General features: G+C 45.9%; 1 protein-coding gene across 1 annotated transcript in view; it reads left to right on the forward strand.

Annotated features, from left to right (window-relative positions):
- Positions 1-17,135, forward strand: part of LOC141735532 (E3 ubiquitin-protein ligase RNF38-like) — a 284,357-nt gene that overhangs the window by 153,007 nt on the left and 114,215 nt on the right. The window contains exon 3 of the mRNA XM_074568490.1: positions 10,669-10,862. Within this exon, the coding sequence (XP_074424591.1) occupies positions 10,669-10,862 (194 nt within the window). The remainder of the gene's footprint in view (positions 1-10,668; positions 10,863-17,135) is intronic.

Here is a 17,135-nt window from a genome sequence, read left to right on the forward strand (position 1 = left end):
GGACTCTTTATCAGGGAGTGTAACGATAGGACACGGGGTAACGGTTTCAAAGTGAAAGAGGGGAGATTTAGATTGGATATCAGGAAGAAATTCTTTCCTGTGAGGGTGGTGAGGCACTGGCCCAGGTTGCCCAGGGAAGTTGTGGATGCCCCATCCCTGGAAGTGTTCAAGGCCAAGATGGATGAGGCTTTGAGCAGCCTGGTCTAGTGGGAGGTGTCCCTGCCCAGGGCAGGGGGGTTGGAACTAGATGATCTTTAAGGTCCCTTCCAACCCAAACCATTCTATGATTCTATGAACCTGAAGCTCAGCTCCAACTTCTTTATTTTCAGTGGAAAAAATAATTATAATATAATAATTAAAATATAATATAAATATAATTTAAAAACATAATTATATGTAGTTTAGAAAACTTCTTTATTTTCTTTCTAATGCCAAAGAAATTGGACTGTTGATAGTATTGCTTAACATAAAAGGCAATTAGCGCTTAGCATAGCTATTCAGAGCTTGATAATAATTAGTAATTTTGAATGGTGATGAAGGTTAACCACATCACAATTTGCATTTCTGCTGTTTTTGAAGTGGTGTACTCCAAATTCAAAAAATAAAAGAACCATTTCCCCAAGATTAACATCTCCTGCCCTGTAGAAAGCATGTTCATTTTACATCTGCCACATTTCTGGGCACTAAATTATGATAGTGGCAGCAGGAGATGTCTATGGAAAGGAAGGTACAAGATTGTATTGGTTTTGGCTGGGATAGAGTTAAATTTCTTCATAGTAGCTTGTATGGGGCTATGTTTTGGATTTGTGCTGAAAACAGTCTTGATAACATACTGAAGTTTTAGTTATTGCTGAGCAGTGCTTGCACAGCATCAAGGCCTTTTCTGCTTCTCAGTCCGCCCTGCCAGCAAGTAGGCTGGGGGTGCACGAAAAGTTGGGAGGGGATACAGTTGGGACAGCTGACCCCAACTGGCCCAAAGGATAGTCTATGCCATATGATGTCATGCTCAGCAAGAAAACTGGGAGGGGAGGTTGGTGAGGGGCAGCCACAACTCGGGGACTGGCTGGGCATCAGTCAGTTGGTGATGAGAATTGGGTTTTTTTGCGTTACTTGTCTGTCTTAGGTTTTATTTTCCTCTCTTTTTGTGTTTTTTTCCCCTCTTTTCCTTACAATTTTTATTTCTCTTTTAATTATTAAACTGTCTTTATCTCAACCCATGAGTTTGTTTCTCACTTTTACCCTTTCGATTGTCCCCCCATTCCACTGGGGGTGGATGCGAGCGAGCGGCTGTGTGGTACTTAGTTGCTGGCTAGGGTTAAACCACGACAGTCCTTTTTGGTGCCCAACGTGGGTCACGAAGGGTTTGAGATAACAGTAGATTTAATGAGACTGTAGTAGAAGGAATTTATATCTGTTAACAGTTGCTGGTCACAATATTGATTCATCTGTTCTCGATATTAGTTTATCTGATCTGTGCCATGCTCCTTTTTTTTTGCTGTTAATGTTAAGAACTGGTTTTGGCTTTGGCAGTTTGCTCTGCTCTGTAGCGCTTAGTGATGTTTTGCCTGTGAGATTTATTATTAAAATACCATCCTCAAGCTTAATCTGTTATTTGGGCTCTGTACTGACACCATTACTGTACTTGAAGTACCATCTCATGGAGACAATTAACAATTATACTTCTTCCTCTGAGAGGTTTTTTTGTGGAGGAAATACAGAAAGGCACCTTCACCACCTTCTGTAATGTTTTCTCCCTTGTTACAATAACTTTTCAGTATCTTGAATATCCTTAGGTAATCAAAATACTTCTATTGATATTTGTTAGGAATATTGTTTCAGCTTTTTCTAAGGTTAAACAACTATTTAGGAATACCACCTATGCCCCATGGCAGTGTGGTTATGGGTGGCAAGGGATGTGGGACAATATGGACAGGTATCTAGAAAGCTTCTCACCTCCTATGGTCTGGGACTTCACTCCCGAACACATGTGGGATCCTGATGAAGTGATAGAATGTTTGAAAAAAAGGATGCCCCGGCTATTCCACAGAGGCACAACTTATCACACTGTGCCAGGGCTTGGCCTACATCTATGGAGCACTATTCATCACCCTCAAGGAGAAGAGAGGGTCTCTGGTTCTGAAAAAATGGTTCTGTGGCTAAACCAGAGACCCATCCCTCAACTATACAATTCACCCCTATAATTAAAAAAGAAACAATCAAAGCAGAATTCAATTCATTTAGTAAGGGATGAAGAAGGGAGCAGGAGAGAGAATCAGAAGAGGCAACCTGTTCTGTAGCAGAGCAGTCACAAAACAGGAGGAGGAAGGGACTGAAAGCATAAATGAGACAGAAACCACACGATCCCTATCCCTAAGTAAGCTGCGAGATATACGAAAAGTTTTCAGCCCTCAACCAGGTGAGCAAATTCTCGGCTGATTGCTCCAATGTTGGGATATTGGGGCCAATAGTCAGGAATTAGAGGATAAGGAAGCCTGGCAGCTGGGATCCCTTGCTAGGGATAAGGCCATTGACAAAGGGATTGGAAAGGGGGCAACAGTCCTCAGACTCTGGAGTTGTCTCCTGTCGAGCGTGAAGGAAAGGTATCCCTTCAAGGAAGATCTTGTAAATTACCGAGGCAAGTGGCCCAGCAATGAGGGAGGTATCCAGTGTCTGAGGGAATTATCCATGGTGAAGGTGATCTATAGCAACCTGGATGATGACCAGGCATCCAAAGACCCAGACAAAATCCAGTGCACATCGTCTATGTGGCAAAAGATTATACGAAGTGCACCAATGTCATATGCCAACGCCCTGGCGATAATGAGCTGAACAGACATGGAGGAATGAATTGTGGATGGATTAGACCATGGGACTCGCTTTGAGAAACCTGGTCTACTGGGGCCTTATGGGGTTCACTTGTCAAGAAGGGGAAGAGTATCTTCAGTCAGTGGCTAGCCAAGCTCATGAAGAAGGCTTTAAACTAGAGGTGCCAGGGAAGGGGAATCTCAATCCATCCCACTCCTACCGGTATGATGCCAATGCCAGTAATAGATACCCAGAGCCTGGAGAATGGTTGCAGGTCAACAGGAGAGCACCTGGAGTGTAGCACAAAGGAATACCAGCCACTCCAGCCCAGCCAGTAAGTCAGCTTCATCGGGGGCCCAACTTAAATGCCTCTATGAAAATGCACATAGCGTGGGGAATAAACAAGAGGAATTAGAGACATGCACACGCCTTGCAAGGCTATGACCTTACTGGCATCGCGGAGACATGGTGGGATGGCTCCTATGACTGGAGTACTGGAATGGAAGGATACAGACTCTTCAGGAAGGACAGGCAGGGGAGATGAGGAGGAGGGGGTGTTGCCCTCTATGTCAAGGACCAGCTGGAGTGCATGGAGCTCCGCCTGGGGATGGATGAGGAGCCAATGGAGAGCTCACAGGTTAAAGGGAGGGCAGGGACAGGTGACATTGCAGCATTACAGTGGGGGTCTGCTAGAGGCCACCTGACTAGGAAGACCGAGCGAATGAGGCCCTCTATAGACAGATAGGAGCAGCATCACGTTCACAAGCCCTGGTCCTCATGGGGGACTTCAACCACCCCGATATCTGTTGGAGGGACAACACAGCAGGGCATAATAAATCCAGGAAGTTATTGGAATGTGTTGATGACAACTTCCTTCTTCAAATGGTAGAGGAGCCAACAAGGAGAGGTGCCATGCTGGACCTTGTCCTTACCAACAAGGAGGGGCTGGTGGGGAATGTCAAGCTCAAGGGCAGCCTTGGCTGCAGTGATCATGCAATGGTAGAATTCAAGATCCTTAGGGTGGTGAGGAGGGTACTCAGCAAGCTCACTACCCTGGACTTCAGGAGAGCAGACTTTGGGCTCTTGAGGGACCTGCTTGGCAGAGTAACATGGGAAAAAATACTGGAGGGGAGAGGGGCCCAAGAAAGCTGTATTCAAGGATCACCTCTTCCAATGCGCGCTTGCAGCCCAGAAAGCCAACCGAATCCTGGGCTGCATCAAAAGAACCGTGGCCAGCAGATCCAGAGAGGTGATTCTCCCCCTCTACTCTGCTCTTGTGAGACCCCACCTGGAGTAACGTGTCCAGCTCTGGAGCCCTCAGCACAAGAAAGACATGGACCTGTTGGAATGGGTCCAGCAGAGGGCCACGAAGATGATCAGAGGGCTGGAGCCCCTCTCCTATGAGGACAGGCTGAGAGAGTTGGGGTTGTTCAGCCTGGAGAAGAGAAGGCTCTGGGGAGACCGTATAGCAGCCTTCCATTACCTGAAGGGGGCCTATAAGAAAGCTGGGGAGGGGCTTTTTGCAAGGGCATGTAGCAATAGGACCAGGGGTAATGGTTTTAAACTAGAGCAGGGTAGGTTTAGATTAGCCATCAGGAAGAAGTTCTTTACAATGAGGGTGGTGAGGCACTGGAACAGGTTGCTGAGAGTGGTGTTGGAGGCCCCATCCCTGGAGACATTCAAGGCCAGGCTTGATGAGGCTCTGAGCAACCTGATCTAGTTGAAGATGTCCCTGCTTACTGCAGGGGGGTTGGACTAGACCTTTAAAGGTCCCTTCCAACCCAACACATTCTCTGATTCTATGATTCTGTGATACTATTACAATCCAAATGAAGCAGGTAATTGTGAAAAGCCAGCACAGATTTACCAAAGCCAAATCATGCCAGACTAACCTGATCACCTTCTACAACAAAATGACACTTTCTGTCAACATGAGGAGAGCAGAGCAGTGGATGTTGTTTACCTGGACTTCAGCAAAGTGTTTGACATTGTTCCCCACAGCCTTCTCCTGGATAAGCTGGAAAGGTACAGATTGGACAGGTGATCTACAAGATGGGTTGAAAATTGTCAAACAGGCTGCACTCAGAGGGTGGTTATCAATAGTTTTTACTCAGGCTGGCAGCCTGTCACAAGTGAGGTTCCCCAGGGATCAGTACTGGTCCCCACACTGTTCAACATCTTCATAAATGATCTGGATGATGGGATTGAAAGCACCCTCACCAAGTTTGCTGATGGCACCAAACTGGGTGGTGAGGTGGACGCATCGGAAGGGAGAGACATCTTATAGAGAGACACAGACAGGGTTGAAGAGTGGGCTAGTAAGAACAGTATGAAGTTTAGTAAAGATAAATGCAAGCTCCTGCACCTGGGATGACATAACCAAAGAGCCCTGTACAGGCTAGGATTGGTGTGTCTGGGGAGCAGCCTTGCTGAAAGGGTCCTGGTGGACAACAAGCTGAATATCAGTCAGCAGCATGCAGCTGCAACAACAAAGGCAAACAGGATGCTGGTCTGCACCTGCAGGGGCATTACTAGCAGAGATAGAGATGTGATCATCCCGCTCTACTCAGTGCTTGCCAGGCTGTACCTGGAGTACTGTGTCCAGTTCTGGTCCCCACAATTCAAGAAAGGCGCAGACAGACTGGAGAGAGTCCACAAAGATGATCAAAGGGCTGGAGAACCTGCCTTACGAGGAAAGCCTGGAGGAGTTAGGTCTTTTCTCCCTGGAGAAGAGAAGGTTCAGGGGGAACCTCATCACTGTATTCCAGTACTTAAAGGGCAGCTGCAAAGAGGACAGAGGCTCTCTCTTCACAAGAAGCCACATGGAGAAGACAAGGGACAACAGGTTCAAATTGTACCAGGAGAGGTTTCATCTCATTTTAGGAAAGAAATTTTTTACAGTGAGAACAATCATTCACTGAAACAACCTCCCCAGGGATGTGGTAGAGTCTCCCATCACTGTAGGTTATCGAGATGTGATTGGACAGGGTGCTAGATAATCTCATCTAGGCTCCCTTTCCCGCGAAAGGTTGGACCAGGTGATCTTTTGAGGTCCCTTCCAACCTTTCCTGTTCTATGATTCTATGAAATATTCTACTCAACCGAAAGTGGAAATCAAACTCCTTTAAAGCTAAAAACCATGAGGGCCAATAAAATAGGAAGAAAAAGAATATTTGGTAGACTGAGGAAAATTGTGAGGAATGAATAAGTGTAGAGAGGCTTTAAAACATGATAGTCTCTAAATCTATGTGAAACAAAAGGCTTCTAACAGAAGAGGGGGCAGTTCAGGAAGACAGTTATAGAGAAGCTCAGTTTTCTCTGTATTGGTCATCTGCAAATAACAGTAAATATTTGGTTTCTTAAACTCATCACATCATTGAGAGAGCTTTAAACTAGATTCGAAGGGGGGTGAGGATGGTACTGGACTTGCCAGTGAGGTGCCTGGGTGTAGTAGCTCAGCACTTGTGGGGCAGCGTGATAGTATTTTTGAGAACCAGAAGGCCTACCACCCCTCAAGGGTGAAAACTACATGCTCAACTCCCTCTCCGAAATGCTTATACACCAATGCACGCAGCATGGGAAATAAGCAGGAAGAGCTGGAGATCTGTGTGCGGTTGCAGGGCCACGATCTCATTGCAATTACTGAGACATGGTGGGATAGCTCACATGACTGGAATGCTGTCATGGATGGCTATGTCCTTTTCAGGAAAGACAGGCCAGCGGAGTGTGGTGGTGGAGTTGCTCTTTATGTGAGAGAGCATCTGGAATGTATCCAGCTCTCCCTGGGGGTGGATGAAGAGAGAGTTGAGAGCTTGTGGGTAAGGATTAAGGGGCAGGCAAATATGAGGGACACTGTTGTGGGTGTTTATTACAGGCCACCTGATCAGGATGGGGAAGCTGATGAGGCCTTCTACAGACAGCTGAAGGTAGCTTCATAATCACAGGCTTTGGTTCTCATGGGGGACTTCAATCACCCTGATGTCTGCTGGGAAGGGTACACGCACACTCCAGGAGGCTCCTCCAGTGCATTGATGAGAGCTTTTTGACACAGGTGGTGCAGGAGCCAACAAGGAGAGGAACACTCCTGGACCTGGTACTGACAAACACAGAGGGACTGGTGGAGGACATTAAGGTTGGGGGCACCCTAGGTTGTAGTGATCATGAAATGATAGAGTTCAGGATCATGGGTACTATGCACAAAACAACAAGAAGTAAAATTACAACCTTGGATTTCAGGGGGGCTAACTTTGACCTCTTCAAGAAACTGCTTGGAGAGATCCTGTGGGCTAGGGCTGTGGAAGGCAAAGGGGCTCAAGAGAGCTGGTTGATATTCAAAGACCACTTCCTCCAAGCTCAGGATCGGTGCATCCCTAAGAGCAAGAAATCGGGCAAGGGACGCAGGAGACCTGCATGGTTGAGCAGGGAGTTTCTGAAAAAGCTCAAGTGGAAGAAGGAAGTTTCCAATAAGTGGAAGAAGGGACTGACCCCTTGGGAAGATTACAAGAATGCCATCAGAGCAGGGATGAAACGAGGAAAGCCAAGGCCTCCTTGGAATTAAACCTGGCCAGGGATGTCAAGGTCAACAGGAAGGGCTTCTACAAGTATATTGGAGGCAAAAGGAAAACTAGAGAAAATGTGGGTGAGCTGTTGAATGAGACAGGACCCATGGTGACAGAGGATGCGGAGAAGGTGGAGTTACTGAATGCCGCCTTTGCTTCGGTCTTTACTGCTCAGGCCAGTTCTCAGGAGTCACAGACTTTGGAGAAAGTAACGGGGAAAGTCTGGACGAAGGAAGACTTCCCCTTGATTGAGGAGGATCAAGTGAGAGATCAATTAAGTCAACTGGATATCCACAAGTCCATGGGTCCCGATGGGATGCACCCGAGAGTGCTGAGGGAGCTGGCAGAAGTCATTGCTGGGCCGCTCTCCATCATCTTTGAAAGGTCCTGGAGAACAGGCGAGGTGCCTGAGGACTGGAGGAAAGCCAATGTCACTCCAGGCTTCAAAAAGGGCAAGAAGGAGGACCCGGGGAACTACAGGCTGGTCAGCCTCACCTCCATCCCTGGAAGGGTGATGGAACAGCTCGTTATGGGAGGCATCTCAAGGCATGTGGAGGAAAAGAAAGCTATCGGAAGTAGTCAACATGGATTCACCAAGGGGAAATCATGTCTGGCTAATCTGATAGCCTTCTATGATGGCATGACTGGATGGATAGATGACGGGAGGGCAGTGTACGTTGTCTACCTTGACTTCAGCAAGGCTTTTGACACTGTCTCCCACAGCATCCTCATAGGGAAGTTTAGGAAGTGTGGGTTAGATGAATGGACAGTAAGGTGGATAGAAAACTGGTTGAAAGACAGAGCTCAGAGGGTCGTGATTAGGGGCACAGAGTCTAGTTGGAGGTCAGTGACAAGTGGTGTTCCCCAGGGGTCAGTACTGGGTCCAGTCCTCTTCAATATATTCATCAATGACCTGGATGAGGGGACAGAGGGCACCCTCATCAAGTTTGCTGATGACACAAAACTGGGAGGGGTGGCTGACACACCAGAAGGCTGTGCCGCCATACAGAGAGACCTGGACAGGCTGGAGAGTTGGGCAGAGAGGAACCTTATGAAATTCAATGAGGGCAAGTGTAGGGTGCTGCACCTGGGGAGGGATAACCCCCTGCACCAGGACAGGTTGGGGGCTGACCTGCTGGAAAGCAGCTCTGTGGGAAGATACCTGGGAGTCCTGGTGGACAACAGGATGACCATGAGCCAGCAATGTGCCCTTGTGGCCAAGAAGGCCAATGGCATCCTGGGCTGCATCAAGAAGAGTGTGGCCAGCAGGTCGAGGGAGGTCATCCTCCCCCTCTACTCTGCCTTGGTGAGGCCACACCTGGAGTACTGTGTCCAGTTCTGGGCTCCCCGGTTCAAGAGGGACAGGGAACTGCTGGAGAGGGTACAGCAAAGGGCTACCAAGATGATTAGGGGACTGGAACACCTCTCTTATGAAGAAAGGCTGAGGGACTTGGGTCTTTTCAGTCTGGAAAAAAGACGACTGAGGGGGGATAAAAAAAACAATAAATATATATATATAAAATTATATACATTATATATTATATATATTTTTATATATATATTTTTTATATATGTGTATAAATACTTAAAGGGTGGGTGTCAGGAGGATGGGGCCAGTCATTTTTCAGTGGTGCCTGGGGACAGGACAAGAGGTAACGGGCACAAACTTGAACATAGGAAGTTCCATCTCAGCATGAGGAAAAACTTCTTTTCTTCTTTACTTTGAGGGTGGCAGAGCCCTGGCACAGGCTGCCCAGAGAGGTGGTGGAGTCTCCTTCTCTGGAGAGAGTCAAAACCCACCTGGACGCATTCCTGTGCAACCTGCTCTAAGGTGACCCTGCTGTGGCAGGGGGGTTGGTCTAGATGATCTCCAGAGGTCCCTTACAACCCCTACTATTCTGTGATTCTTTGATTCTATGATCATTATCTCTTAACTGAAATTATTATGGTGACAAAGAAGAGAGGTCTAGCTAACCATTGTAAGCAGGGAGAAGCAGAGAAAAGGAGAGGTAACTATTTTTGTTCAGGACCGAATGTAAACTTGGAGGTGAATGGTTTTCATATCATTAACACTGACAACTCTAGGAGCTACCTAATCCCAGTAGAACTTCAGTAAAATATGTAAGCTTGATTTAAGTTTTTCATGGTGGTTGTTTTTGATCACATTGGCTGTACCTGTTAATTACTATTACTGCACTAACAAGTTAAAAGATGAGGCACCTCTATGCTGGAATAGCAGAGCTGTTTTGTACTCCAGACATTTTAAAATGTTGGGGTTTTTTTCAGCTATGTAAGCATACACCTGCTAGGAATGGAGTGTGTATGCTGAACTAGAGCTCTATATGGCTTCTATTTACTGGCAAATATGGATCCCATTGGTGTGAAATCTATGCTTATCGTTTACAGAAAGGTCTTTGGATCACTCATTTATGTGTGTATATCCTAAATCTTAGAATCATAGACTCTTCATGGTTGGAAAGGACCTTTGAGATCATCGAGTCCAACCATACACATGCACACAAAAAAGAACAAAACCCAAAAAACTAAAAACAGACAAACAAAAAACAAACAAACAAACCCCCCCAACAACCTACAATCTCTGCCCTTCAGAGCATGCCCTGAAGTGCCAAATCTAGACGTTTCTTAAATACCTCTAGGGATGGGGACTCAACCACCTTCCTGGGCAGGCCGTTCCAGTGCCTGACCACTCTTTCAGTAAAGTAATTCTTCCTAATATCTAATCTAAACCTCCCCTGCCGCAACTTCAGACCATTTCCTCTGGTCCTGTCATTATTCACCTGGGAGAAGAGGCCAACACCCACCTCTCTCCAACCTCCTTTCAGGTAGTTGTAGAGGGCAATGAACCTCCTCTTCTCCAAGCTAAACATGCCCAGCTCCCTCAGCCTCTCCTCATATGACTTGGCCTCCAGACCCCTCATCTGTATCGGGGTTGGGACGAGTGCCTGTGTTGAATATTATAATATAAGAGGACGTACCTCTTTCTCCTGAAGTAAATGTTTACTCATTTTTCTGATATAACTTCCATGGTTGTCTTAGCACGAGTATTTAAAATATCTTGATGTTGCTAAAATATGCTTTAGTAAAAATGCTCAGGTGGGCAATTAAGTGTTTACATTATGAAAGCAGTAGGTTCTACAACTGATTATAGTTGTTTAACTTTATGGTGTTTTGATCTAGTCTGTTAAGTCTCCCTCTCTAATGCTAGCTGAAGTAAATAATATTGGAGTTTCAATATGGGAAACAAATCACTCAGCTGAGAGTTTTTTTGTTTACATTGTCACAGAGTGAAGACAGTTCAAGTCCCAAGAGACAGCGCCTTTCTCATTCAGTCTTCGACTATACAGCAGCATCACCAACTGCATCACCACCAATGCGACCATGGGAGATGGCATCAAATAGGCAGGCTCCTTTAGCTCGATCCAACCAACATCACTTCTCTGGGGAACGCTGCAGCACACCTGCACGAAGTAGGAGGAGGTAAGTAAGCTATTTAGGTTAGGGACCAGTTTCTTATTCTCTCTGTTGTCAACTCAGGGGAAGCCTATTTTAGGCAACACTGAATAGTATTTATTATATGATAAATACTCTAATGCTTCTTTTGACTTTTTTTGTACTAAATTATAATAAGTGCAACAGAAAGCTCTGTATTGAAAGTAATTTAAGTTCTTGCATCTTCCAATAATTTGTAAGAGTAGAGAGAAATTGGAGAAAAGAATGCTTATTAACATCTTTCTCTCATTCTGTACTAGAGAAATAAGCATTTAAAAAATGGGAAGGGGGGAAATGTGGTGGGTTGACATTGGCTAGCTGCCAGGTGCCACCAAGCTGCTCTATCACTCCACCTCCTCAACAGGACAGGGGAAGAAAAATATGACTAAAAGCCTGTGGGTCGAGATGAGGACAGGGAAATCACTCAGCAGTTAGTCACAGGTAAAACAAACTCAATTTGCCAAAATTAATTTCATTTGTTGCCAATTAAACAGAGTAGAATAATGAGAAATAAGAAAAAATCTGAAAATACCCTCCCCCTACCCCTCCCTTTTCCCAGGCTCAACTTCACTCCTGACTTTTCTACCTCCTCCCTCCAAGCGGCACAGGGGGATGGGGAATGGGGGTTGTGGTCAGTTCATAACGCATCATGCCTGCCACTCCTTCCTCCTCACGCTCTTCCCCTGCTCCAGCATGGGGTCTCTCCCACAGGGGACAGTCCTTCATGAACTTCTCCAATGTGAGTCCTTCCCATGGGCTGCAGTTCTCCAAGAACTGCTCCAGCATGGGTCCTTTCCACAGGGTCACAGGTCCTGCCAGGAGCCTGCTCCTGTGTCGGCTGCAACTTCCTTCAGGGCAAATCCTCCTGCTCCATTGTAGGGTCCTCCACAGGCTGCAGGTGGATATCTGATCCACCATGGACCTCTGTGGGCTGCAGGGGGACAACCTGGTCACCATGGTCTTCACCACAGGCTGCAGGGGAATCTTTGCTCCGGTGCCTGGAGCACTTCTTCCCCCTCCTTCTTCACTGACCTTGGTGTCTGCAGGGTTGTTTTGCTTACATTTTCTCACTCCTCTCTCCCAGCTGCTGTTGCACAGCAGTTTTTACCCTTTCCTAAATATGTTATCCCAGAAGCACTACCAGTGTTGCTGATTGCCTCAGCTTTGGCCAGCCTTGGAGCTGGCTAGAACTGGCTCTGTCTGATATGGGGGTAGCTTCTGGCATCTTCTCACAGAAGCCACCCCTGCAGCCCCTCTGCTACTTAAACCTTGCCATGTAAACCCAATACAGGAATAAACCCCTATTTATTGCCAGGGTGCTATTAAAAGCAATAGGTTCCATATGTAGTGTCATATATGTTCACTGCACTCGCAACTCAGTCCTTGTCTTGCAACAGCAAAGGTGAGAAAGACCTGACTGGAGGATACCATAGCATCATGTGGTTGCTGAGGTCATTGGTTTGTATATTATAAAGATTACATTTTTGTTCTGTTTTTTAGTGTGTGGCTCATAAGACTCTCTGAAGCAAAGCTTTTGGAATAAGCTTCCTTAGTCATGGAAGAATAGAGTTTTAGATAGCTATGTTGAACCGATGTCTGGATAAGAGTGTATAGGAAAGCATAAAAATAAAGATGACCTTTACTCTTATATTTAGTTATCCAAAGCAAAAGCTTTCAACCCCCCCCCACTCCGCAATGACTCAGAAATGCATCCAAGTCATCTAATAAAAGTTTATATCTCACTGACCTCTGTTTACATCACAGAAACACTATATCTTAATTTCTGCTAAAATGGAAGTATCCGTGCTTTTTCATGACTGTAAAATGTTAGGTGAGGTTGAACATAATTGCTTCTCCTCTGACTCCATAAATAAAATTTGTCAACCATGATAACATAGTGTTAGAAGAAATAGACTTAAATATGCTGTGTTTTGTTTCTTCTTCAAGTCCACAAATCTGGAAGATTTCAGTCCAAATCATGAACATGGTATGGGTGTTCGTACAGCTGCCAGACCTAAGAGGGCAATTAGTTTGTTGACTCAAGCTTCTCTTTTCAGAATAACTGCTGTGTGTCCTTTATACAGTTCTGTGCAGTGGTGACTCACAAATCTAGTCCATAAGATGTTTTTATTTAGAAATGCTTTGAACTGGGCTGTTCAGAATATGATGCATTTGGCATTTTTGCTTCTCATCTGACCGGTCCGCACACATTTCCTTGCATCCTTGTATTACCATCTCCTGCTCATGTGTGCTTGAGCTAATCGGCCTTCCCAGAATAGGATCATTGGGGGAGCACAGTTTATACACATATGTGTACATGTTCTGCAGGAGTCTGACAAATTTTTATAGCACTGATGCTAAACTGGAGCTGATAAGCCCTAATGGATCAGAGCTTGATTCTTTAAGGTTGTTGCAAGTAATAGAATCATAGAATGGTTTCAATTGGAAAACACCTTTAAAAGTCATCTAGTCCAACCCCTCTGCCATGGGCAGTGTTGTGGTTTTGGCCAAATTGGCCAATGGCTGGCGAAAGATGCTCCCCCCCAACCTCTCGTACATGGAGAGGAGGAGGAGAGATAGAGAGATTTACGATTTTAGAAGAAACTAAACCACTTTAATGAAATATTAATAATAAAATATAAAGGAAAATAATGAAATAGACACAGTATATACAAAACCGTATTAAGCTCTGTCGTAGTTTAGCCTCAGACGGCAACAAAGAACCACGTGCCGCTCGCTCCGGCCTTCCCAATACGGGAAGAATCAGAAGAAAAAGGCAAGACTCTTGGGTTGAGACAAAGGCAGTTTAAAAGAACAGCAAAGGGAACAAGCAAACAACAACAATAACACGGATAGGGGAATATACAAACATGATTACGGAACCGCCGCTCCCCAGCATGTGGGCGTGTGTCCCCTGGGGTGTGGACCCAGGACTTCCTGTCCCCTCCCCCGGCAGCTCAGAGTGGGCGTGGCTCACATGGCATGGAATACCTGTGTCCCTGCCGGAGCCTGGGGAGAATTAACCCTATCCCCACTGGAACCAGGACAAGCTCCCAGGATGACGTCACCGGCAGACACTGGGGAAGTCCCAGGCTGGACTCACTGACAGGTGGGAACTGGATTCCACAGATGGAGTCAGGATCACACGGATCGGGATCAAAGGCAGATGAACAGACAAGGTCCTCCTCGGACACCAGCCATTGAAGAAAGAGACTGACCCTTTGATCCCTCAGCTTTTATACTGAGCATGATGGATATGGGATGGAATACCCTGTTGGTCAGTTTTGGGTCACCTGTCCTGTCTGCTCCTCCCTGCAGGTGGGACCCCTCTATGCTTTTCTGCTTCTGACCCTCTAACAGGGCAAGTAAAGAAATTAGCTGACCTTGGTTGTTATAGCAATAAGTATAAGCAGGAGCCTCTCTGCGTACCATTCCTTGGCATGAACTATAAACATTGGTCTTATCACTCTGAGAACGAACCGTTTTCAACACAACATGCTGTTAATTTCAGAGAGTTAGAAGAGGCCTAGCTAAGGAGTAAAATTACTGAACAAAAAGTTGGTTCTGTTTTACCTCAAACCAGGACAGGCAGGGACACTAGATCTTTCTCTAGATCGGGTTGCTCAAAGCCCCGTCCAATCTGACCTTGAACACTTTGACTGATGGAGCATCCACAGCTTCTCTGGGCAACCTGTTCCAGTGTCTCACCACCCTCATCATAAAGTATTTCTTCCTTATATCCAGTCTAAACCTACCCTCTTTCAGTTTAAAACCATTGCCCCTTGTCCTGTGACTACACAAAAAGTCTTTCTCCTTTTTTCTTGTAAGCCCCCTTTATATATTGAAAGACAGCAATCAGGTCTCCCTGGAGAATTTGCTTCTCCAGGCTGGAAAATCTCAGCTCTCTCAGCCTGTCTTAGTTTCGGCTGGGATAGAGTTAATTTTCTTACTAGCAGCTGGTATAGTGCTGTGTTTTGGATTTAGGATGAGAATAATGTTGATAACACACTACTATTTTAGTTGTTGCTAAGCAGTCAAGGACTTTTCAGCCTCTCATACTGGCCTGCCAACAAGAAGGCAGGGGGCACCCAAGAAGTTGGGAGGGGACAAAGCTGGGACAGCTGACACCAACTGACCAAAGGGATATTCCATACCATATGACATCATGCTCAGCATATAAAGCTGGGGGAAGAAGAAGGAAGAGGGGGATGTTTGGAGTGATGGTGTTTGTCTTCCCAAGTAACCACTACGTGTGAGAGAGTCCTGCTTTCCTGGAGATGGCTGAACACCTGCCTGCCAATGGGAAGTAGTGAATGAATTCCTTGTTTTGCTTTGCTTGCACATGCGGATTTTTGCTTTACCTATTAAACTGTCCTTATCTCAACCCACGAGTTTTCTCACTTTTACCCTTCCAATTCTCTTCCCCACCCCATTGTGGGGGAAGTGAGTGAGCAGCTGTGTGGTGCTTAGTTGCTGGCTGGGGTTAAACCACAACACAGCCTTTCTTCATAGGAGAGGTGTTACAGCCCTCTGATCATTTTTGTAGCCCTCCTCTGGACCTGCTCTGACATGTTCAAGTCTTTCCTGTGTTGAGGGCTCCAGAGCTGGACACAATACTCCAGGTGGGGTCTCACCAGAGTGGAGTAGGGGGCAGAATCACCTCCCTCGACCAGCTGGCCACGCTTCTTTGGATGCAGCCCAGGATGCAGTTGGCTCTCTCAGCTGCAAGCACACATTGCTGGCTCATGTCCAGCTTTTCATCCACCAGTATCCCCAAGTCCTTCTCCGCACCGCTACTCTCAAATCCCTTCATTCCCCAGCCTGTATTGATAGCGGACGTTGCCCCAACCCAGGTGAAGGATCTTGCACTTGGCCTTGTTGAATCTCATGAGGTTCACACGGGCCCACTTCTTGAGCCTGTCCAGGTCCCTGTGGATTGCATCCCTTTGCTCCCGTGTGTCAACCACACCACTCAGCTTGGTATGGTCTGCAAACTTGCTTAGGGTGCACTCGATTCCACTGGTCCCGATGCAGACCCCTGAGGGACACCACTTGTCACCGATCTCCATCTGGACATTGAGCCATTGACAACTACCCTCTGGATGCAACCATCCTACCAATTCCTCATCCACTGACCAGTCCACTGATCAAATCCATATCTCTCCAATTTATAGAGAAGAATGTTGTGGGGGACCATGTCAAAGCTCTTACAGAAGTCCAGATAGATGGCATCCGTAGCTCTTCCCTTGTCCACTGATGTATTTTCAATGTCTGTCTTGTAATGAGGAGCCCCAAAATGCAACAGTACTCCAGATGCAGGCTCAAAAGTACCAAATAGAGGAGAATAATCACTTCCCTCACCCTGCTGGCTACATTCTTGCTAATACAGCCCAGTATTTGGTTGGCCGCCTTTGCTGCAGGGGCATACTGCTGACTTATGTTCAAATTGTTTTCTACTAGTACCCCTAGATGTTTTTATGCAAAGTTTTTTGTAGCCAGTTGCCCCCTAGCCTGTTGTGTTGAATGGGACTATTCCATGCACTTTGTCTTTGTTGGTTTTCATGAGGTTCCTGTCAGGCCACTTCTCTAGCCTGTCAAGGTCCCTCCAAATAGCAACCCTGCCCTCCGGCACAGCAACTGCTTCCCCTGTTGCACAAAGGATTATGATACAGACTTGCATACACAAAGAATTGTTCGCAGGGTCTGTAGCTGATGATATACATTGACTCTAGTGGTCAGGAGGACTCCCAGGTCCTTTTCTGCTGAGCTGCTTTCCAGCCATTTAGTGATCTTGAGCAGGCCATGAAATGAAAACTTTTCAATAAACTTCTGAAAAGACTTTCTAGAATCGTAATGGTCACTTATTTTTAGTACCAGAGATCGTTGCACATTCTAGCTCTATTTAAAAATAATGCAATTGAAAATTATTTCAGAATATAGCACTGTAAAGGGGAGACTTCTTTGACATGCCCTCTTATTGTAATATTGGGTGAGGAATACATTCTGTTTCTTCAGTATTGAACAACTGGAGTAAGGCAATAGATTTGAAAGCCTGAAGGACATTCAAAATATACTCTAACCTCCTGCATAACACACATCATAGAATGTTGCTCAGTAATCTTTCTGCAGTATCCTTAACACACGTTAAAGCTATAATAATCTTTATTTATTCTTGGCTATTATATAAACTGATGAACTGTGTTTTAATATTTCCAAATATACCTCCTACATGTGTTATAGAATACTATGTTATGCTGTACC

The sequence above is a fragment of the Larus michahellis genome, chromosome W, assembly GCF_964199755.1.
Source record: "Larus michahellis chromosome W, bLarMic1.1, whole genome shotgun sequence".
NCBI classification, from domain to species: domain Eukaryota; kingdom Metazoa; phylum Chordata; class Aves; order Charadriiformes; family Laridae; genus Larus; species Larus michahellis.